The 24,765-nt window shown below is 37.9% G+C and overlaps 1 protein-coding gene across 1 annotated transcript in view; it reads right to left on the minus strand.

Annotated features, from left to right (window-relative positions):
- The window catches only part of ADAMTSL1 (ADAMTS like 1), a 179,912-nt gene that overhangs the window by 70,271 nt on the left and 84,876 nt on the right, over positions 1–24,765 (minus strand). Inside the window, exons 11-16 of the mRNA XM_031056859.1 lie at positions 21,832–21,882; positions 18,895–19,099; positions 17,490–17,637; positions 14,590–14,674; positions 6,359–6,660; positions 1,631–1,760 (exon numbers count right to left, since the gene is read on the minus strand). Of these exons, the coding sequence (XP_030912719.1) occupies positions 1,631–1,760; positions 6,359–6,660; positions 14,590–14,674; positions 17,490–17,637; positions 18,895–19,099; positions 21,832–21,882 (921 nt within the window). The remainder of the gene's footprint in view (positions 1–1,630; positions 1,761–6,358; positions 6,661–14,589; positions 14,675–17,489; positions 17,638–18,894; positions 19,100–21,831; positions 21,883–24,765) is intronic.

Raw genomic sequence — 24,765 nt, forward strand, 5'->3', positions numbered from 1 at the left:
TTGTATTTAACACAGCGACATTGCTAGGTGTAGCACTTCAGAAACATGAAGGAAATAAGATAACTACTCCATCACAGCCTGCCTGGGAGACACATCAACTTGCCTTGCTGCCTCTCTTTCCATTAGCCATGCTGCCTGCAGTCTGCAGGCCTACTTGCTCTGCCCAGAGGAACAGTTTTGCAGAATACGTGCTTTTCTTCATCCTGGGCCTGCAGACAGGCAATTTCCTCCAGACTGAGGGGGCTTCAGGAGAGAAGTTGTATATACAGGGGAGAGAGTCATTTCCCCTCTTCTCAGTTGCAGCCCTAGGGGTGGATTAAAGCTGCTTAGTCTTCCCCCTCTGCAGCAATCCCCTTTCACCTTTGCTTCACAAGCTGATTCTCACCTACAGAATGATCCTTTTGCAATCCATGGAGGGAAATGCATACCTATGGCTGCTTTAAAGTAGCTCCACTCTGGTAGCAAGGTTACCACAGAGCTATGGATAATCACGCAGATTAATTCGAGGAGTATTCACGCAATTACTCAGACTACTTTTGTAAAAAAGTCACATAAATACTGGCCTACAGGAGTGTGTTTTGCTTTTTTCTTAACTACTGAGTACTTATTTTTCATGTCAGAATTGGTGGTTGCTCAATCTTCTACCATGCACTCGTAGCAGCACTGATGCTTCTACCTATGAACTACCACAAGAGTTCCACCTACAAAGTAATTTTTTCAAAGGTTTATATAAGATTTCTACATTATTTCCACCGCCAAATAAAATTTAACAAAGTTAGGGTTGCACTATCATCATAAGCAATACTTGTAATGCTTTGGTAAAGAAATTTCAATCTATTTGTGTCTGCTTGCCACAAATTCAAAATCCTGATTAGCAACCAAACTGTTATTTATGTCCTTATTGTTATTTCATGCTGGCTGTCTTTGAATTTTAATGTGAGCCTTCTCTGTGTATCCTAAATCTACTATTATTCATAACAACATACCTCTCTGTAGGCTGTTGTCTTATAAATCATACATACACCTATCAATAAATGCTCTAAGGTATATCTACCACCTGGACAGCGCTGAGTGTTTTAAATAGTCCAAAGTTATATGTCAATGTATTTAAAATCTGCTGTAGTGTCACAGTGGAGCAAATACACCTGTGTACACCTGGGAAAAAAGACAATATGTATACAGTACATCCTATAGACTTGACAGGCCCTATTTAAATAAACCATAATAATGTCATAAAAGATATTTTCTGTCATCGAGGGTGCAGATTTGAATCTCTGCAAAGAAAGATCTGTTGTTTTAGGGTCATGATTGTGGAAACTGCCTGAGGCCAGGCACAAGTAGGTTCTGCAAAACCTTTTCTGAGAGGAGAGGTTGGAGAAGTCTCTTTAAACTCGACAAAACTCCGGGTAAAGTTAAGCCAATCCATAAACTGTTTACTTGAAGGACTTGAAGAGGCAAGCAGTCTGAAGTTTGCCCTTTGGTCTCACTGCTGCTTTGTACTTCCTGGTCCATATGTTTGTGGCAGGAAGAGGGTGTAAGCCCCTGCAGTCTAAGAAAGGCATGCTTGAGGCAGTGTGTTTCTCCAGACTGAAAGGCAATAGAGTTTGGGGTCACTTAAAATTATGCCTACCTTGGGGGGCAGGGGTCCAGGCTACAGGACTTCAGCAGCTGCGGAGGACGACGGCTGCTAACACACAGTGTTTCATCTGCAATCTCCCTAGTTTGTTTGTTCAGACATGTCACCACAGCCTCCTGGACACCTGCACACAACAAACAAAGGTCACAACCAGCTCTCTGTACCTGCAGGGGCAGCCAAGGCCAGCGGTGGGCCCAGCAGGAGCAGCAAGGCTGCAGCACGTGGTGACAGCCAGCCTCGGGCTGGCAGCTCTGGGGCTGCAGCCCCAGCTGCACACTTGTCATTGCTTTCAGGCTAGCTGAAAGGTTTCTCAGTGCTGCAGTGAATAGTCCAGGGATTCCTTCACTGCTCACCTCCCTGGACAGAAAATTGTCCAGTGCTCTCATTTTTTTTTCCTTTTTGCATGAAGTGCAATGAGGCACTTTATTTTTCAGGCCAGGCAGGCTAAGGTGTGAAGATGGCCATGGCTTTCACATGCTGTATTTTAACCAACAGTGTGACTTGCAAAAGCAAAGTAAAACGTGGTCAGACAATTCAGCTCTTTTCAGTTTACTCTTCTGCATCCATAGGCCTGCACCCAAACTAAAGATGAAAACCCACAGAGTATATCTGAGAGTTGGGAAAGAATGGGTTAGAGAGACCTTGGAAAGAACAGCAGCTGTTGGGACTAAGAGAAACTGGAAGATTTGGTTATTATAGTTTAACTCAGAAAATCCTTGTTACAGCCAAAATCCTTACGTAGTCTATGGCATACAGGTTACTCTCACTTTTCCTATGACTAGGGGCATCACAGGCTTTTTGGATCACAAGGTTAGAAAGCAGGAACATCGGGGATTGCAACATTACATGCCACAAGGAAGAGGAATGGATGAGAAAATATCTATTTCCCTATGGATAAAAGGGCTCTGAGGATAATAATTGGCCAGAACTTCCTGAGAATCTGATCCATAGTGGTTCAAATACAATGAAAGTATGCTTTTTACATTCATTCCTGAGACCTGAGTTAGGAAAAGATTGAACTCCCACCAATTGCATTACAGTTTCTGAAACACTTTTCCAAAACATCTCACAAATTTTTAAAGACGCTAATGTGAAGGGAAAAAAACCCAAACCAAGACAAAGTGTTTTAAGACCTTAAAGACCTCCAAAAACACGTCACAGAGTTAACAATATATTCTGGTATTTCTAATTCCAGAGCATGTCATTAGACAAAAAATTATTTCATATCCTTCAAGAGGACCAAAGTGCTATGTAGCTGATCATAGTCCCTGTATTCCTGACATTATTCACAAATTAATTCTCCTTAATCTCAGTATAGGCTGAGGCTCCCAGAAAAGAGGCTTCTTAGCCATTTTTTTGGCTGCTATGTGTGTAAGCCTATTAAGATCATGGCTATGGCACAAGATTGTGCAGTGTGTCTCCCATACCCCAGATACCAAAAAAAAGAAAAACACTTGACAGTTTTGGACATGGACATCAACATCAAATTTACCAAAGTCCCTGCAGTCAGCCAGTGCTGTTGGTGGTTTCCTTCTTTACAAGGTGGCCCCATATTTTCAATTTTGTTATTCAAGTCATCTCTCCAAAGACTTTAAAAAAGTGTAAAAAGGGTAACCTAGTAAAAAGACAGAACTAATGGTACTGATTTATATCTAGGAAAAGAAACTTACAAAACCTTTATATATGAACAAGATGTTCATTGCCCTGTCATGTTCATTATTTTTCTAGCTCAATCATTTTTCTGTTGAGCATGGAATCATATTGTGTGCAGGAAGCACAGGCATATGGATTCTCCAGAATGGAATGATCCTGGCTGAAGAACAGAGGTGGTTCTCTACCTGATGGGAAATGGCACTGTGTTCAAACTACTGGTCTCTATTTTGCATGGAACATCTGTGCAGGCCTGATATCAAGACCAATTTGATGAAGCCAAGAAAGAAGGGCTGCTGATCCAGAGGTATGGAAACCATGAAAGCATTTTTCCAGACTCTGTGGAAAGAAACTACAGATTCCTGCCTCATGCTGGCTGACGTGTTTCTGTTTGCTAGGTAGACAGCTCACTCACCTTCTGTCCTTCTCAGATAAAGTTTTGTAAACTGAGTGTACTTCCACAGCTTCAGTTTTTCCTCTCTGAAGGGTGTGTCACCAGCGAGCTCTTGAACAATTATTATAAATTTAACACTTTTCCATTGCCTGCTTCAATGCTGAATACTGAAAAGTGATGACTATGAGGTCTTGAATTCAGCCTTTTCTCCATTTCTCAAGCTGATGGTTATCAAATTCATATAGCTAAGCTCTGATACTACTGTTCTTCAGTTTTCAGTATCCAACCAGCCCTAAACCTCACAGTAAGTTCATTCCTTATGCCTATTTCTTTAATCTAGTCATCTCTGATTGCAATTCCAATAATTCTTGTCCAGACTACAGGTATTCTAGTCTGTCTATTAATATTTCTTTTTATCTTTGACAGGTCCAGTAATCATGTCTGACAGCACAGATATCAAAGAAAAGGGTTCCAGTCTGAATATGATTGCTAGAATGTTTATTGACACTTTTCAGCTTTAATAGCTTATGCCAGAAAACAAAAAAACTAACCCAAACCAAAAAAAAACCCAAAACAAACAAAAAAAACCCCAAACAAAACAAAACCCAACCAAACAAGCAAACAAAACAAACAAACAAAAAGGAGAGAGATAAAAAAATCTGGCTAGCTCCAGCAGTAAAAAATGTTATCAGAATTACTTTCTTTAGCTTCCTCTGGAATCTCACACTACTGTGTCTCAGCATAATGACAATAACTGTCCCTCTACTTTTGATAGGTCAATGTGGCAAATGGTTATAAGCTTTAAATTAGGATGGCTCATTGAACATTTAGAAAATATAAAAACTTTTGAACATAAATCAGAAGTTCCACAGCACAGAGATAATTTAAAAAAGTATATGAATTTCAGTGAGTTCATTTGCCAAGTAATTGAATTTGAAACATTATTTACTGCACAATATTATTAGAACAAAAGCCTTCTGCTTTAAATTGCTTTTCTTGGGAAAAAAAAGAAATCAGTTCTCAATAGGAAATCACAGTATAAAAATGTGGAATGGTGGGATGTGAATTTAGGCAGCCTAAGTTCACTTTCAAAACATCATCAAATGCGAATTCTACGTTTATATCTACCAGGATAGAATAATTGTTACATGATATTTGATGACAGCTCTGGGAAATGAAGCCACCAGCAGTAGACTATATGACTAACTCATTCCTTCTGGTTGCTGCTTCTGGGAGGTGAAAGGTTACTTCTGCATCTATCCTGTTTCTTCTCCCAGGACTCTAAACCCAATAAAATTAGTTTGACCAGTCTTGCACCTATAGCTACAAAAATATCTGATTTAGCATCTGCTAATCTGGAAAGTTTGGAGTTGATGTCAGACAAAAAGAAATCTTAGCTAAAACTTTTTGCTGACAATTGAGAGATTAGCTTTATAAAGAAAAATGTCTCCTACAAATCAGTCTCAGTCACATTTGAAAAATACAAGCGTGAGCTCTACATTTTAAGAAATTACTTTGTTTCAAGAGGATAGTTCTAGGAGCTGTTCAGGTTTTGGTAGTCCCAGTAAAAGTGTTGATGAATTGTTACTGCATGCCAGTAACATCAACACATGACATATACTCTTGTAACATCAGTGTTTCTCACCACTTAGCATACAGTAGTGTCTTTTTTTTTTTTTTTTGTGTAGGAAATAAAGCAAAAGTTTCAGTGGTCTGACAGCTGTGAACTGCTCTAAATATTGACTACCATCAGCAAGCCAAAAGCAAGCACAGAAAACCTTTGCATTATTTTCTACTAATTGAGATTTTCAAGACTATTGCCTGTGAATTTGTACCTATTATTAACTCATAAAATGCTGAGTTGTTTTCAGTTCTACAGTATGTATTTTGAATTTTTCTACAGTAATCCTTTCTTAAATCACCTGAAAGTTGTAAAGTAAAAAGACAAGAACTGGAAAACTCTAGGTTTAATTAAAAAGATGCTGAACTGGACATATTTCTCAGAACTAGTTAGATAACATGATGGGGGAAAAAAGGATATCGGTCTATAGTATGTGCAACCTGAGAACTTGATTAACTTTGAGAAACTATAATTGCCAAACTTGCTTGTTGCAGACAACCACATAATTAGTGCCATTTTGACATAAGTTTTCTTTGGCACTGGGATTGAAGCTGATGTCCCTTATTGATAGGAGATAGGGAATGGCTGAGCCCTTAAAATATCCATTATTTTTTCATCTGCTATGTGAGGACAATTTACTTCCATATGTTTTTGCTTGCACAGAGCAAACCAAGACATAAGAACTAAAAATTGTATGTGATTGTTAGCATGTACCATCAGATCCCTTTAGCATTTAGCTTTTTTTGGGGATTGCCTTTGGGTGATCAGTTGATAAAGGAAACAGAAATATGTGATAAACTGAGCACTCTTAGTGAGAATCTGAGCACAGATCTGGAAGCGCTGGGCTAAAATATGTTGTGCACATGGGATTTTATGCATTTCTTATCTTGCCTTTTCAAATATGTTTGGACTCAACAATCTTAAAGTTTTATTTCCTTCCTAAATGATTCCATGATTCTAACTAGCCATAGTGAAGCAGCATGTCTATGGGTATTAAGTGCCAAGCACACACTTAATGAAGGAAAAGAAATCCAGCACCGAAACATTTTGCACTTACCTCCTCCGCAGGACTCTGAGCACTCTGTAAAGCCTTCATATTCCCAGTCATAGAGCTCATCGAACTCCTGCAGGCTGCCATACAAAAGCTGAGTCTCCTCTGGGGCGTATTCCACTGCCTCCCCACTGCAGGGACCACTGTAACAGGCTCTGTGAGACACAGGTTTGGGACCTTCACATTCATCCATGGGCAGATCAGCCACAGACTGAGAGAAAGAGAGGAGCACTTGGCATTTCACAAGCCGCATCTGGCTGCCTACTCCACAGGTGACACTACAGGTGGACCAAGCCTCAGGAATAAACCTGTGAGAGGAAGAAAGCAAGGCAAGTTATGTCCACAAGCTGCTAGGGAAGCAAAAGCAGGATAGTCCTATCCAGGTAAAATGTTATTTAACCAAAAACAAGTACTTCATCCCATCACACATTTTTTAAAAACTACACGCAGGACAGCTCAGTGGCAGGTGTCCTCATAGCCCAGAAGTAAGACAAACCCTTGTAACACCCACCTTGATCCTAAAACATCTCAGTGCAAGGCATCTAGCAATCTCCCAATAGGCCCAATGTGCATGATGATCCCACTAGCTACCTTTTTCAAGTATTCAAACTAGATAATCGTTGCCTTAGTTGTTAATTTTTTTTCACTAGTCAGTATTGAGCAGGCTGCTGTTATCTGGTAGTTGCAGAACTACATGGAAAATAATTTCAATTGTTTTTCTTGTGTCACAGGAACTGTTTTTAAGTCTTAATTTGAAGCTAGCAAAAGGTGAAGAGAATTCATAATTTCTTAAGCTTTTTTGTTGTTGTTGTTTGTTTTATTTTTCTTTTAAAATTTATATAAATACAATTTAAAAAAAATTAATTTTTTTTTCCACAGGACATTTACCTTTCTCTCATTAAAAAAACCCAAACCCAACAGTGTTTAATTTCTATTGTGGTTTGTTTATCTTTTGCACTTTCATCCCCCACCTTTCTCTCACTGACTTTCCCTTCATGCTGAAGTTAAAAAAATCCAAAACCTAAAAGGGAAGCTAGTTTTTTCCCAGGATGTATATATCAGGATCCTTGACTGGAAGATCACAGTCTTTTGGAGCAGAGAGTGTGCATCTCTTCACTCACTTTTTGTGGGTCTTCATAAAATCTTGTTATAAACCTGTCATCCACTACTAGAACTATACATGGAAAGTAGCAGAAAGGGAAGAAATGAACTGCAAATATTATTGTAATATTTGAAAATATTTATAATGCTGCTACAAAGACTGAGAGAATTCTTTTAGGAGCAAAGCTTTTGGGAAACTCATGATGCAAACTGATTCTACCTTCCTACTCATGAGATATTTTAACTTAAAATATCAGTCTTGTTTCTAAGATGATATCTTTCATTTTGAGAGGGTTTTATGCTTCAGCAACACAGGCAGGCCACTCTAGGACTGCAGATGCTGAAATTCTATTTAGATACAGAAAATCTCCTTTCAGAGATTAAGCAGTTTGCATCAGCCACTGTCACTTAGGTATTTTGACTAGTTGAAATGTACAGCTTCTTAACCTGGTAAACTGAGAAGTAGAAACACTAACCAGATTATGGGGAAAAAAAGTCCTGGTCTTCATCAGAAGCTGTCTTTCTTACAGTTTTGAACACTGTAAATTTTTCTGTAACTTTGCTTTGTTGAAGAACTCCTGTACTCCAAATCAAAAGGGAGGATATTCTTCATGGTATTAAAATTATTAATTTAGAAAAACAGAGATACTTCAAATACTTGGAATATTTACACATAATGTGTATCATACATACAAATGTTGGAAAAAAGGGAGAGGACACAAACGAAAAGTAAGAACATTACTAAAGAAGACTGGATCCTTTTTAAAACGAGGCTTGATCTATAAATGTCAGGTATTATATTATTTCACCCATGTAAGCAACTCATCACGAAAATAATACCTGCAGGATATTGTTTTTTTTAAAGTGCTCACGTTGGAAATGTGATTTAATTCTAATATAACTGTTAGCTGGTAAAGAGAATATCAGCTGAATCAAAAGAGTTAAAAGCAGAAAAAAGAGGGGAAACCCTCATTAAACCCTGCAAAGAAATCTCCATATAGTAATGGTCATTAAAAATGGAACATTCATGTAAAGTGAATGTATAACATAAATATACTATGTTTCTGAATTTTCCACAATCCTAACACCAGAAAATTATAAAGGTTTTCAAAGATCTTTGTGCTGTGATTAATGACAAATGTTGCCAAATGGTGAGCACAAACCACAAAAAGTATATGAATAAAAAGGAGACAGTTCATGGATTTGAAGTTATTTGTCCTGCATATAGCTCATCTTCCACTGCTCAGCATTAGGCATTTCTGTATGCTAACCTCTGAGTTACCTAGAAAATGGAAGTAGTGGAATAGATATACTGAGGAAGTATTTTTTTAGAGAATGTGAAATGATTGAGGTTTCACTTGTCATTCCATATTGTTTAATTAAATCCCACTGAAATAACTGTCCCTCTAAAAACAACCGTAATAAACAAGCCAAAGGCAACAACAGATTCCTTCAGCTAAGGACTGATTTATACTCCCCTCCATACAGAAGTATATACGTAACTGGAGAAATCAGAAGAGAATTCAGAAGACAACATCAATGTTCAACAGTGGGAGACCTTTCAGAGCAGGTCACAGTGGGTTCAGGATGAGACCCACAGAGAGCTCTGCTGAGTGTTTCAGAGATTTTCAAAATTCTTGATGCATTTAGCAACAGCGTCTTCTGTCTAGCACATGGTTTCCTACAATATGTTATGAAGGAAAACAAGTGTATACATACTGGTATGCTTTGAGCTATGGAGAAAAATAGCTAATTTTCTTCACTGCTACATAATTACATATTGCCCTTAATTTTGATTGCTCAGTGGTTTTTTGTTTGTTGCTTTTTCCATTTTTGCTTTGTTTGTTTGTTTGTTTTAAAACACCATTGGTTAAATCCATGGCTTAGATAAAGTCTGAGGTTTTGAGACATGCACATACCAGTGGGGCTGAGTATTCTAAGGCAGAGACACCCATCTATTAAGGTCTCTAAACTCAGATACTACTGGTGAAATGAAATGTTCAGTGGCTTGTCTGAAGGCTTGGGAATTTTCTGTGATGAATCCAGAATGGAGCACAGACTTCTAGACTCCTTGTCTTGAGCTGAAATCCAATTCCTTCCTTTTCCTTCAGGAAAAACCACCTTTTCACGGGTTTTAAGGCCTGGGTAACACCACAGGATATTCACATAACAGCACTGGATAGCTGCTGGTGTCATTATTCAGAGACATGAAACAGTGGTCTTGCCACTTATCAATAAAATATCAGGCTCCATCTGTCAGAGTATTAAAACTGGAGGCAGCTGCACAGGTCCAATTCCAATCAGAGTGATTCCATTCAGCCCCTTTTAAGTTGCTTGAATATGACTTTTCCTTCAGGTTTGTTTCTTTATTTGATGTTGTTGGTGCTTTCCATTCACTGCTGCCTTTGTCCACAGGGAACAACAACTGTTTCTCTCCTGTGTTGTTGTTACACATAAATATTAAGTAGCTGTGACTGTTCATAGTGGGTCCTTGAATGAGTAGATAGTAATCCTTAGCTAATGTGTGCATTGGTGACCTTCCCTTTGACCATGTATATCAGATATGAATATATATGAATAGAGTATATAAATTCACTATGTGAATCTAAAGTGAACAAGCAATGGCTCAGTAGATAAAGTGATATATGTCCTCATTATCTTTTTTTTTGGCAATCCAACAATCAGAACATGATCAATTTTTTACAGTACAGCCATAATAGGAAGTTTTAAACTTACTTACTAACCTGTGAACCAGGTATAAAGAATATGATGGAAACTGTTCAATAGGGCAAATCAAATTAAAATAGTTTATGTGTCTTCAGAAGCATAAATACCTACTGAAAAGTAAGAAAGATATATTGGTTGCCTCTGCCACACTGGTCTCTCTGTCCATATCCAATTCCCTGAGGGCTTTGTCACCCCTGCTAATGCATGTCAGGAATTTCCCTTTGTTTTTTACTGACCTGGCCCCATCACTATGATGGTGCCATCTGGCATCCAGATATTATTGTTTGCCCTCTCCTCCATCAATCTGCCATTCCCCCCCTGACTTTTTTTTTATGGCTAGCACCAGGGTTGTTTATAGCAGTATGTTAAAATCTGGACAAGGTGTTAACATACAAAAGCATTTTTCAAAAGTTAGAAATCTTTTAAGAAACCCTCAATCTTTTTAGAAACTACTCATAAAACTAATCTCATTATACATAGAAAACCCCACGCTTTTTAAATCACAACTGCTGTTCTTTCTGGCTGTCACACTGTGCTGGTCTAATGAATTCTAGAGGAAGAGGTCAGACAGAAAGATTCAGTGGCTCCTTCCTCAGATAACATTTCTAATGCCTAGTGAATGGTCACTTCAGGGATGGACAGCAATAGGAGAACAACATGCACCTCAACACAGGACAGCAAGGCCTTCTCACCTTAAACATTTGTGTTGACAAAGATGACAATACTTCGTTACCAACATGGAATGTTGCATAGTAGTTCCATCAGCAAATAGTTTTTAATTGATCCCATTTAGGTGTGCAGTAGGTCAGACAACCCAAACATACCTATTCCCTCTAGACTTGAAGTGGCTGAATTGTTTGTGATTAACTGTTTGAGTAGCAGAACTAATAAAGAAATATTTCAGATGGATTTACATTTGAAGACTGAGTGCCCAAGTGGATACTTTGCTATCTTTTAAGGATTGAACTCTTTTAAAACCTTTCCTTCAAGTGGGGAATCCTACTCAGTCTTTTATTTTAGTGACATGTGTGGAAAACTTCTACTGAATTTCCTGAAGAATATCAACCAAGTTTGACAGAAGAGTAAAATTCTCTGTGATAATTTTATACCTCTGTCAGAATCAGTTAATAGCAGTAAATTCAGACATTACTGAGAGGAGAGGAAGGCAACTGACAGATAGACATATACAGAGAAAATTAAACTGTAGGACTTGTTTGCATTAGAAATTCCTGAAGATATAAATTATGGAAGGCATTATACACAGACGGAATAAAACTGTGGCATCTGGTGCTCTGGCAGCACATGTCAGAGAATGATCACAAATTGCAGGTGGAAGGATAGTACGTGAGAAATATTGTAGCTTTATAAATCATAGCATGCAATTTCATAACAAAAATAATATTCAATAGAAAGTTACAAAAATCAGAAGACAGCAATACAGACATTCACAAATGTGAGAACTCAATTCATAGAAGAAATATGCCGATTCTCAGTATAAACTTTGAGAAAGACAATAGAATTGCTTATAGCTGGGCTTTGTTTTCTTTGCCTGAAGAAGGATAAAGTGGAAAGGTCACAGTGGTCAGGGAAGAGTGGTCTACTGGTTACAAAGAATGGCCCTGTCTGTAGAGGAGAATGGGGGCAGTCAGGGACTTGGTGGCGTAAGAAAGCTTGGCAAGAACCTCAGATGAAGTGAGGGAGAAGAATGAATCTTTGCTGATATCTACCCAAGTGGAGTAATCAAATTGGTAATTGCTGCTCCAACACGGAGTGAATAGGAAAGTCATTTAATCAGCCAAAATATGATCATTCATCAGCCAAAATATGTGGGTGGTAGCCTGACATCTGTAAGGATGGTAGGCAATGGAGTATTACATCGTGTCTCTGCCCAGCTGCAGAAGCACTGGCCAAAAGGTGCATTATCAGGGAATACACCTCACACTTGGTGTGTTTGAAATCCCTACACAGCTGAATGAAAGCTGACGCCAAAGTTGGTTGTTCCTTGTATTTTGGTGTGTTATAAATGTTTTGTCTCCTTTTTTATATTGTTGCACACAGTTTTCCAATCTAATAACCAGGACCTAAAATGAATGACTGTTTAAAGTCAGACATTAATGAAAAACAACAATGTTAATTGTGAGGCACCAAAACCAATTTTAGGCGGAAGTTCACTGCTCAAGATTCCTGAAAGAGATTGGATATTTTAGAACAATATGCAGATGGATGTTATGGTTTACAAATGGGGATTGCATGGATGGTTCTTCCAGCACAAATTTTCTAAGTTTTTATTTGGTTTTCCTGTCTCATGCCTTATCACCAAAAATCATTCTAAAGGAAACTCAAGGCATCTCTGAGCTTTGGGAAAGTTTGTGTGAAGACCCTGACTTCGTGCCCTTTATTCTTCCTGTTAGTCAACAGATATAAAAATCTGTACTTGAACTTATATTAACTGGGTTTCTCATCAGCCTAAAATAAAGATTAGAAATACTTCTAGAGGTCTGCCTTGCAGGGAGAAAACAATTGTAGGAAATGTCACCTCATGGCAGACTGAATCTAGTCTGGGCTGTGGCCCACTGTCCAGAATGGGAATAATAGTATCCCACTGGCACGACTGAAGCCTTGCAGTAGATGCAGCAGTCTTTGCAGAAAATGGCCTCCAGTGCAGCAGAGCAGTGACATGAAGTATGGAGGTGTCATAACTGCACTTGAAAACAATTTGAAATTCTTAAATCCCTTTCCCTTTAGATCTCTCAAGGACTGTTTTAGTATCACAAGTAATATACCTGTAAGGTTTTCTACAATATTTTATTAAAATACACATCATGACCAACAACAGGTTGTGCCTATTCTCCACAAACATATTTTTGTTACTTCTTAAAGCTACATATATCCATATATGTATATATATATACACACAAACAAACATATATACCTATATTCCTTTTCTACAGTGCAATCAACCTTGTTCACAAAACTGATCTAAAAATTTCTTAGTGTAACAAATTACTCTGAATATGACCAGAGTAATTTGATAGCAGCATATCAGTATTGTTCCTATTTTATGTATGTTCCCAAGGATTATTTACAGGTTGATAAATGCACATTTAACTAAGTAGTTTAGTATAGCCACGAGAAAAATCACAATAAAATGCACTTTACAAATGAAAAATTAGTATATCCACAAATATCAAATTTTATAGGCTTTGCCTCTGAATTAATCAACATATAAAGTCTATGGAACTCTGGAAGAAGTTAAAGATCTCATTATACTATATGTGATAGCTGCTACAAATATATGTAGAGACATACAAATGCATTTGTCTGTGTAAAAATATTTATCTGTGTATGTGTGTGTATAAATGCTTCTGTATACATATATTTGTCTATATGTATGTACATATACATATGGTAGCTGTGTATTTTTTTTTTGGTTTGGAGGACTTATTACATATGTCTCCAGCTCGCTGGCAATGCTCCAGTTTCTAATTACTTCAATTAAGATTAATTATGCCAAAACTGCAATTATATTGCATTGGCATTTTTATGTTTTATTAATCTAGTATATAGTTGCAGTTGTAATAAAAAATGCCATGTGCTCAAACACAAGGAACTGGATATTGATGGACCCTCTGTACGGAAGTTGCAATTATAGCATGGATTTATCAGAGTTTCAGATAAAAACATCTAAGTTTTTGTACTTATAATAAAACATAAGAATACTTATAATTACTCAGTCTCATTGCTCTAGGCTTATGTGGTATGCATCACAGGATTCTAGTTTATTTTCTTGTAAAATTTATATGTTTTTTTGCTGTTACTATGCTTTTCCTTGGGGAAAAAGGCAAGAGGGAATCATCACTGGCTGCTTTGTTTTGCTTATTGCTTCACAGGGGTATTGATAAAATAAATAAAACTGCCAAGCTGTGAAGATATAGTGGTAATAGAGAGCATATAAATACATAGGTGGATGCACTTTTATTATAATACTCTTGTAATGATCTTACATAAAATGCATATATTTGATTAAATTAAATCTTCATTTACCCTCTTGAAATCTGTCTCTTTGTACCTAAGTATGATACAGCCTTAAGACCATGGATTTCCATAGGGTTGGGTTCATCCTTCACACTCTAGCAGAAGCCAAGCACATTCAGGAGATTGTGCTAGTTCTAAGCCAGTCCCAGGCTCCCATGTGGAAACACAGAACCACAGAGGACTTTGGATTGGAAAGGACCTTAGGGATTCTATAATTCCCATTCCCCATGCTTTGGACAGGGACAACTTCCACCTAGACCAGGTTGCTCAGAGCCCCGTCCAGCCTGGCCTTGAACACCTCCAGGAAGGGAGCAACCGCAGCTTCTCAGGATCACATAACAAGAACCTGTTGTAAGCAAATTTTTGAGACTTACGAGGGTTCTTCAGATACGGCTGTTCCTTCCTCCAGCTCTTGAGCCTGCTTATACCATGGCAACTTTGCCTCCACAGGAAGTTTCTCTATGGAGCAAACACAAGCATGTGAAAATAGGATGCATGTGGGAACACTGCTATGTGTGCCACCTTCCCTTTGCTCACTGAGTGTGATGTATGGGTGCCTTCACACACACAGGGGCCAAGCAGAAGGAGGAGAAAGAGAAATGAGAACACAGAGGAGAGAAACATACTCTTTCATCACCTGGACTATATTGTTTACAAGGTTGTACGGCCAGATATTTAACTGTTGCAGGTAGAAGGGACAGTGCCCTAAAGACAGACAGGCAAATTAAAACTGTCACCTGTCAGACTATACAGCGGGACTGCAAAAGTAGGCACTTTGGAAAGTATTTTTTTGGAAGGAAACTTGCAAGTGTTACAGGCCTGCATCACACATGGTAAAATGTGTAACATGCCTGTATCTACTTTTAAATTTCAGAATGTCAGAAGATATGCTGAATTTGGTTTTGGGAGATTACAAAAATAAAGAAAATCCTGCTTTGATGAGTGATACAACAAACAGGAAAACTATAATTAAATGGCCGAGCTACGCTTTTCAACTCCGTTTATCAGTTCATCAACTATGTGGATTTAAAAAAATGAACTTGATACTTTTTCTGTCATTCCTGATGGAAAACAGTGGAGCTGCTTTTCTCCCTCTCCAGGATGTGCGCACAGGGTAATGAGCTGCTCTGCTCTGGGGAATGCAGGGCCACACTGCTTTGCAAGCCAAACTCCACTTTAACGCAGGGTCAGAGCAGAGTAGTTGAGCTGGAGGCAGCAGAGCTGTTTTAGCTCTACATGGGTATAAAGCAAGAGCAAATTTGGCACTAAAGGCTGAGAAGGAGCTCTGCACTTCAATAGAACATTCTGGGCTAGGATCAGGGGAAAACAATACAAAGTGCAGTGAGACTCAGACTACTGAGGAGAACCATAGCCAAACCTATTTGCTACTCACAAATCATCTAAGCCTTTTGGGTTTGTGTAAGGATGGACTTGTACTTGCCAACAGGAGCAGGTTAATGTCATTCAGAATAGTCGGGAATTTTCTGTGGCTCTATTGTGCAGCACATTTCACACATGCACGTGAAATTTTCCATCTCAGTTTTATCACAAAGGAAAAATCACCTACAACTTGACTGAACAGCTACTGCAACTTTGGTCAAGCAAATTTCCTTGGAGCAAGTTATCAACTGAGGAACAGAGGGATAATAGAATTACTATTCCTCTATCTTCAGAACAGCTTTCCAAGCTCTTCATCCTAACATATTAGTGCCATTTGAGGGTGAATGCCATCACAGTTCTTAGGTTAATCTATATTTTAATAATAATCCAGAAGATGTAGGAAATGTCTCTGTGCTCTACAGTTTGTTTTATGGGTTTTGGAAAAATCACAAATTACTTATGTGATTTTTTTGCTTAGATGCAAGTGCTTGTAAAAAGCAAAATTCTTGCCTAACATAGCCTGTTTTGTGACCTTTTAAATAACCTTCCTTTTTTTACAGGTGTAGTTAATTAGCATGTACTCTGTAAAATTTGTTAGAGGATTAGAAATGTTGATGTTGTACAGTATGCTTTGACAGAAAAATGAACAAAAAGCACTTCTAACATAAGCTAAAATTTTACCTTAGGAGAATAAAGTAAAATATTTTTTTTTAAAACACTTCCAGTAAAAACACTTCTATTATGCAGAAAGTTGTATTAGATGAATACACATTCTCTAGAAAAACTGAAAATCACTACTCATTCTAGTGATATCCTATTTTTTCCCATTATTGGTGCAATATAAAGTGCCTTAGAGCTTGAATAAACTAAAATGAAATAAAGTATATCAACAATTTGCCTTCTTTTTTTTTTTGCAATTTTGCCTTCTATTTCTTTTTTGCAGTGTGTTAGGAGAAGCAAGACTTGCACATTTTTTGCCTTGCAGCTTCTGTCAGCTAGGAAGACTGTTTTCTGCTTTGAGCTAATCTAGCTGTCGAAAAAAACCAGTCTAGGACTAAAACATGCAATAGATGAGAGGTTCATTACCCCTTCTGCCCTAAATTTTTAACTCCAATTGTGTGAAATAAAAAGGAAAAATTTCTAGCCTAAAAATAGAGTAATTTGGGTTGGGTGGCACCTTTGTACACCATCTAGTCCAACACTCTTTTGAAACCACTGCTCAGCCTTCATATATACAGATATCCAAGCATGGCACCTTGCATTATGAAGGGAAAACTGTGAGAGTGTTGCTGAACAAAGATGAGGAGGGAAACTAAACCAAATTATGCCAAGCTTTGCACAGGACTTTTCATTCCATGTGAAAAAATGGAAGAAGGAAGTAACTAGCTACATTCAGAAATTACACATGTATGTGCCGCAAAGGGCAGCACATGATCTTATGCAGGGTAAAGATGTCATGTCCTCGCAAGGGTGGGATTCCAGAAAGGAGTAATTTACTTTGTTCCATGACAACTCCCGTTTGAAGACATTTCATGACAGATAGATCCTAGCTGGCCATGCATGCTTCTAAGCAGAAGTCAGTTTTGGATGATTTGCCGCACAAGATCTCTTTTGTGTCTTGCTGCATTTAGCTCGGATGTAAACAGTGAAAATATTGCCAAATTTACATTTCTACTGCTTAGTCTGCTGGACTGCAAATTAACTATGAAAAGCCCAAAGCTTGTAAGATGAAAGCGGTCAGCACTCACTCCAAGCTGCTGGCAGGCAGACAGGAACAGACAGGTGCAAAATCATAACTCAGGTGCAAGTGGAAACAGTGATGCCAGCAGCGAAACAAAACGGCTGAACATGAAAGAGCTCTGAAAAATTTATGAGAAACATTCGGCCTCATTACCTTTGGGCTTGTAGCAAGGAGTGGGTACGACACATTCTTCTTTTATGTGTGGCTTTGTTTTAGTACTACAGCCTCCTGTATGCATTCCCCTGTGGTCAATGCAGAGGACCACACGGTATCTGAGTCCTTGTCCACAGGTCACAGTGCACTAGATTGAAAAAAAATATGAAAGGAGAAAATGAAAGGAGAAAAAAAAGTCACGCATAGCAATGATAAATATAAGGGGAAAATGCAACATAAGAGAGCCAAACACAATGCAGAAACACCCAAACTTGAAAATAAAATATTTCTAATATTTGGTAATTATGGATAAGGCATAAAATTAACAGAAACTTTTGCCTTTTTGCTCAGAATATTTACTTTATTTGGATGGTTTGCCACTGGACTTCTCTTGCAGTGCCACTTTCGCAATGTTGCCTACTTGGCTTGTAGCCATCTGTCCCATATTGGATACGCTCAGTAACACCCTGTCAGTTTAATTTGGAGCCACTCTGTTTTGCTTGGACAAAGAACTGTGGCTTATGCGTCAACAGGGGCTACACTCAGCTATTCTGGAAAAAAGCACCAAACAGAATGGGAAACTATCAGGCTTTCTTCTCTCAGACACTTTCTTAAGTTTTTTTTTTTTTAATTTATTTTTGATTTGGTTCATCTACTTTTACCCTCTGCACAGATTGTTCCAAAATTGGTTGCACAGGAGAGGATCAAGAGTACTAATCAGTTGGAAGCGCTATGGATGTTACCAATGTTTTGCTCTTGGACAGCAGCTTTCATCTGAAAATCAACAAACACTTTGCAATCACCTCATCTGTAGGTAAGCTAGCCTAGCTTCTAAAGCACAATTTACTTGTTGAGAAACTGGGGTGGTGAGAAAATATATTCAAGCCAAGTCTTTATGCACAAAGTTAAAATATTTCACTACTTCTGTGGAAGGACATTTCCAAGACATTTACCCTCATAGAGAAGGAAAGGCAAGTCAAGAAAAGACAAATACAGGTATCAAAGAGCAGAGTCATATACAGATATTTGTGCTTCTTGAAATTTCTCTGTGATTTGGAATTTCAATTTATGACTGAAATACTGTAATACAGAAATATCATTACATGCTTATCGGGGGTTTTTTGTGCATTTCACTTATATTCCCAGTCTATTATTAGAAGAAGGTCACAAAATAATGTTGCGGAGTTGATTTATTTTTCCATCATTCTCCTTGCTCATGTTCATCTTATTAATATATTTTTCCTGAGTAGTTACTTTGCAGTTAGCAAACAGCATAACTTAAAACAGAGATGTTGGTAATGAGAGAAAACAGTAAATATTCTAACTTCCAAAACTCACTGAAGCATAATTTAAGATATTTTCCCTAGTGTGTTAAACACAAAACCAACAAAATTAAATTGGTTACCGGAGACCATTCTTGAGCAAGCCACTTTGGACAGTCAAATATATTGCAAGGCTGGGCAACAGGCATCTTCGGAGTATACATGCATTTCCATTCTTCCACAGGGCTGACGTGCCCCTGAATGTCTTCTTCCACACAGGAGACACTGCGGCTTTGAATGCCCCCTCCACAGGATGAGGAACAGGCAGTCCAGGGTGTACTTTCCCATCTGGGAAAACAAAGAGGCATCAGGAAACATTACCCTTCTTGTTCCCACCCCCACCTGTACCCCCAAAATGCATAAACTGCTGTCTGAAAGGTTGCTTGTTTGTATGGGATTTTTTGTTTGGTTGTGGTTTGTTTTGTTTTGTTTTTGTTTGGTTTAGCTTGGCTCGGTTCCGTTTTTTTACTGGGGTAACATCAGTAAAAATTAATCATGTATCTGTTTTCACAGGTGTCCACAGCAGCAAAGCATGCTCATGGCTGGTGTCTTTTACACCACAGTTAATAATATGAAATCTCCTCTCTCCCACTAATCCAATTACGACTGCCACAGAAAATCTAAATACTTTTTACTTAGTTGTTTGTTTTTCCTTTTTTTAATTGATGGGATTATCATATTTTCATAATTTCTCATATTCTGAAGAATCTTTGTCACAAATCACAGGAAACAGTATGCTCTGAGCCTGATGTCCCTTCTGCAGAACATAAAGCAAAAGAGCAGTGTTTTTTTCCAAGGAAGCAACTCAGTAGAGAAAAAAGAATGATGAGAGGAAATTACCAAAAAGAAAAATGTGACTATACTTCTAAGATACATGTCCTCTGATGGATAAACCAGGCGGACCTTGTTTCCTTACAGTTAAGGCAGTGAGGAGCTGAGAACCCATCTTTTCTCTACAAGTGCCATTGAGAATGTAATGAGAAATCCTAGCAATATATGCATGTTCTGAAAAGCTATGTACACTTACAAGAATAATCCTTTTTTTAGTGATGCATATGCCATAAGCTACGTTTTACTTTATATATATATATACATGTCTGTCCACACAAAATAGTCTGGTATTGCCTCTCTTATATTCAAGCCTTTGTCACAGATTGGACATGGGACCATTCCCATAATCTAGTGTGGCTACTCCTGTACATTACTGTGTATGACTGAAATACAGAAGTATGTTCTGCCCACCTGGAAACATTTAATGAAATCATTTAATACCCCACAAGGCAAATGTCTTCTTCATAATGACATTACAAATACTGTTTGAAACAACAATTTTGGTCAAAAGATTTCAGTTTTTGACCTCAAAGAACAGTTTTTGTGAAAAACACCCCAACAGTTTCCTCCTTCAGACAAAAAGTAAAAAACTGAAAGGGGAGGACTTTTATTGTCTCACAACAAAGGAAATATTTTTCTTAAGTAACAAATACAGGATCCCCAAGATTGTTGAGCAATATGAAAAATGCTTATCTTTCTCTCTAGTTTTCCACAGTATCAGCCCAAAATCTTCTTATAAGCACCTAGCTTATAAGAAGAGCAATATCCTCACCTGGCTACTGCCCAGCTGACTACTGCACCATGAAACTCAATGTGAAATGGCTTAAATTAAAAGTTGTTTATGAGTAGTAAAGCCACTGATTATTCTGCGACTTACTACTAGGAGTGGTGGAACAATTTTTACACCATCATGTGTAATCATGTGATTACAAGCCACATATTTTACAAAGATGTAATTTTAGGGGTACTTCTACTTAGATGTGTTTCCTGTGGCTCCTCTGAACAAGTTTCCCAACATACAGCTAATGTTTCTTACTACCACAAACAAGAGGCCCCAAACTGAAATTCACGAACTGCAAAATTTGCTTGGCTCAAAATTTGATGGCTCAGCCCACCTGAGCCATCTTTTCCTAGCCTTAAAAATGGATGACACCAGGAAGTTTCCTGAAGGTTTTGGGGCAAGTTTCCAGATGTTTTAGCCAACCTTAGCTATTTCAAGTAGCTTAAATATAGCAGATAGTTTCATTCTCAATTGGATGTTGGTCCATGTTTTGGCTGGAGACTGTGGAGTATGAACACACTACATTTGTACACTGATGCTGAAACCTTTGTGTATCAGGCCTCAATATAATTGGATAGAGATTGTTTCCTCACTTGGATGAGACTATCAAGTTGTCTAGAGGATTCTTTCTGTGATTTCATAATGCATGACACAACAAATCAATGAAGAAGAAAACACAGCACAATACTTTTGCATGTCCAGGCAGTATTTCAAAACCTAGAGGTTATTATCCTTCAGCTATTAAAAATTTTTATAATTAACAGTCTTATTCACTGCATTAAAAATAATTACTCATCTGCTTATCTCCATGAGAATCCTGAGTCTTGCATTAAAGACATTTTAATTGTGAGATAATTAATGATAAAAATCAGGTCTTGATCCTATTCCTGCCCTGATCACCTATTTCTTAGAAAAGCCAATGAACTAATGCCCCTGGGAAAGGCATTAGCATGGTTTGTAGGATCAGAACACTAATGTTGTCAAAACCCAAAATCTCACCAATTATAGGCATGCAAGAAACAGCAAAATGGGGGTGAGGGAGAGAAAATCTTGTGGTTCATAGCAAAGCCACAGATTATAGTTCTGCTCAGAGAGGAGTAAAGGTCAAGAATAGGAAACTTATGAGAGAAAAGGGGAAGTGGGGTTGAGGAATGAGAGAAAGAAAGGGATCACGCACTTAATAAATCTGCACTTCTCCTTCAGATAGGCTTTAATTTCAGTTCTGCATTGACAGAATTTATTACAACATGTTAGCACTTGAACATCTCTACATTAATCTGTAAGAGCCCAGAGAAGCAGGATCTGTTAATTTAGCCTGAGAGCAAAGCAGAAGTACAGAGAAGAACAAAAAAAAAAAAAAAAAAACCAGGTTTGTTAAGCCTAGCATCTGGTTGACTCTTTTACATACCGAGGAAGGGGATGGTAGAGGTCATAGGGCATGATCTGCTTGTATCCATCACTGTTAGGAACAATAATGCCAACCCTCTGAGTAGAAGGTACACATAATAAAATAAACACTAGATGATTACATTATACGACTTTTGTATTACAATATTGTATTACATTACACAGATTTTTATATTACAGTATTATAAATCAACAAAACAAGATATTTTACCTAAGATGTTATCCCATAAAAAAATATATTCCCATCCTACTTCTTCTGAGTAAATTCAAAGAATAAATCAGTGGTTACTACTTTTTGCTTATAAATATATATTATTGTTTGACAAATAAGCAATCTATTGCTAAAAGTGACCCAAATATTATTTAAACTTACATTTTTATTATCTAGCATCAAAAAGAATTTCTATACTTGATATATTCTTGGAGCTTGGATCCAAAGTCACTGATGACAACAGGGGAACTTTTATCTGCTGCAGACCTCTAAATAAAATCCTTTTTATAACTATCTTATGGTTGTTTCTGCCCATCGAATAAAACCTCTGCTTTTACAGGGTACAGGATTAGAAATCTGGGTAATCACAGTGCAAGAATTTGTATCTGCAATGCTTGTCTCTTCACCTTCAACTAGTCCAGACCTGCATTTTTTTTTCCCTGAAAGAAAGAAGGAGCCCGAGAAAAGATTAATATGTCAGGTAGAATTTTTTAGTTTGTCAAAACTGGTTGGATTGCTTTGCTGAACTGTTATTGGTGTGGTGTCACAATGTAAAATCTAAAAGTAATAGAAGGCAATAACATATATCAAAATTAGGAGTTTTCTGAAATATTATCTTGCCAGTTATGTGTGAGATGGATGCCACTTTTCGTCAGCTACAGGGTCTCACTGAATTGATGGTCTGAAATATCATATATTGTCTGCACTGTTTATAATTTTGGCTCAGAGTAACTTTAACCATGTTGTTTCCTAGTTATCAGACATATCTATTAAAATAAAACAGATGACCTAATTTATCACCTTCATCAAAGCCACTTGGGTATTTGGATGGAGCAAGTGGACAGAAGAATCAAGAAATGAATACTAATTGCAGTAAAATAAAAAGTGTGTCTCCATCCAAGTTACAGAGAGATGAAATTGAATGTCAAGAACAGAGGTGGTTTTGGAAGCCTTTTACAGATGAGAGGTGGGAGGTATGCTGCTGCAGATTTCTGCAAGGGGGAAGCAGTAATGGAGGGGGAAGGGAGAAAGTATTCTCCATCCTCAACACAGCTCACTGAAAAATGCTGCGAGCATTCAAAGGAGTCTTGTAAGGCCAGGCCTAAAGAGGTCTATTCTCCTTTTAGTCAACGGGGGTTTTATATGCATAACTTGTCCAAGATAGAAGAATGGATCCCATTGTGTTTCCACAGCAAGGAGTCAGCGCCAGGTCAGCATGCTGGAATTTTCCGGCTAAAGCGCGGGAAGCAGCTGGAGCCCTGGAAGTGTGTGAGAGGGACTAGACAGTTCCCTCTAAGATTAGCAGCCACTGCAGTCGCAGGAACTCTCTGCATGAGTGCACATATTTGCATTTTCGAAGAGCTGCCTGTCCTCACAAAAATCTAAACATCTAGGAGAGGTTGTTCTGGCACTGGGAAACTTTGGAAAAGACAAATGGGTCATTTAGAGTATGGTCAAAGAACAAGTCTTTTCAGACGTACCCTGATGGGAAGACAACTGTAGAATGTGGAGGAATTGTGTACTAGTATTTTAAGAAGATGGAAGGGAACTTCTTGTGAGGGTGTTTTTGCCCCTGCCTTGGGAATTTGCTATTTTCCTTACTCCTCTGCTACTGCTGTTGAAGTTTCCCTCTGAAGCTCTCTGTCTGCACTTTCCAGCTCAACAGCTTGCTGAGAAGTGGTTGGGAAAAAAAGTTAACATAGCGAGTTAAAAAATAAAATAATTACACTATAAAAGCATCTACTGCCTAAGAAAGAAGCAGATTTCAAAAAAATTTTATTCATTGCAATGAAAAGTATTTTATTTCTAATAAACTTGATTGTCTATGTGTGATCCAAGTCTACATGCTTTAGAATGCATTACTTCCAAGACTGTTCAGATAGAAATAACTGTACCATATTCAAAAACTGTTATGAATATTAAACAACATTTACAAAGCACTAGGTTAATATTGTAATTGGAAAGGTTTGACCAGCAAAAATTTTGCATGCAAAAATTACATTTCTGTAAACAGTATTGAGCTCCACAGATTTACTGATTCTGTCTTTGTCCATATGTGAAGGGCTGCCAAAGGCTCTCATTCTGCAACTACAAGAAATTGAATCACAGCCATAAAGTCTTAGCAAGGAAAAAGACCCCCACAATAATACACAATGGTTTAATTTATGACTTTAAAAACGAATTGTCTTAAAAGTTAAAACAGAAGAGCAGATGGTCATCGTATCATTAATGCCATCTGCACTTTTCTAGCTAGTCTTGTGTGAGGTTTTTTGTATGTGCTCCATAAAAAAATCCCTAAGACTAAGTTAACCCTTCAAAAAAAATCCCCACAAACTTAAGAGATTACTTTGGTGTATTCTTATTTTTGATGGGACAAAGTGGTTTAAATTCCATGACTCTATCAGTCCATCGTACTCCTATAAACAACATGGAAGAGATCTACTTTATGGGGTTTATTTACTGCACATCACCCAGATAATGCAAAGGGAATGGTGTGCTAAACGAGCAGGGGAAATAATAATTCCTTCACTGAAATATGTGCGAGTAGCTAACAGGACTCATTCGCAAAACATCAAGAGATTTGGCAGGAGCAGGAGCAGAAAGCAAATTACTTTGCAGAGCTGTTCTGTCTCATATGTCTGCGATCTACCAGGCCTTTCAGACCAACAAGTCCTATCATATATTCTGCACATTGGTTTTTTTCCTCCTGAGAGCTGGCAGTCT

Source organism: Geospiza fortis, unplaced genomic scaffold (assembly GCF_000277835.1).
Source record: "Geospiza fortis unplaced genomic scaffold, GeoFor_1.0 scaffold12, whole genome shotgun sequence".
Classification (NCBI taxonomy): domain Eukaryota; kingdom Metazoa; phylum Chordata; class Aves; order Passeriformes; family Thraupidae; genus Geospiza; species Geospiza fortis.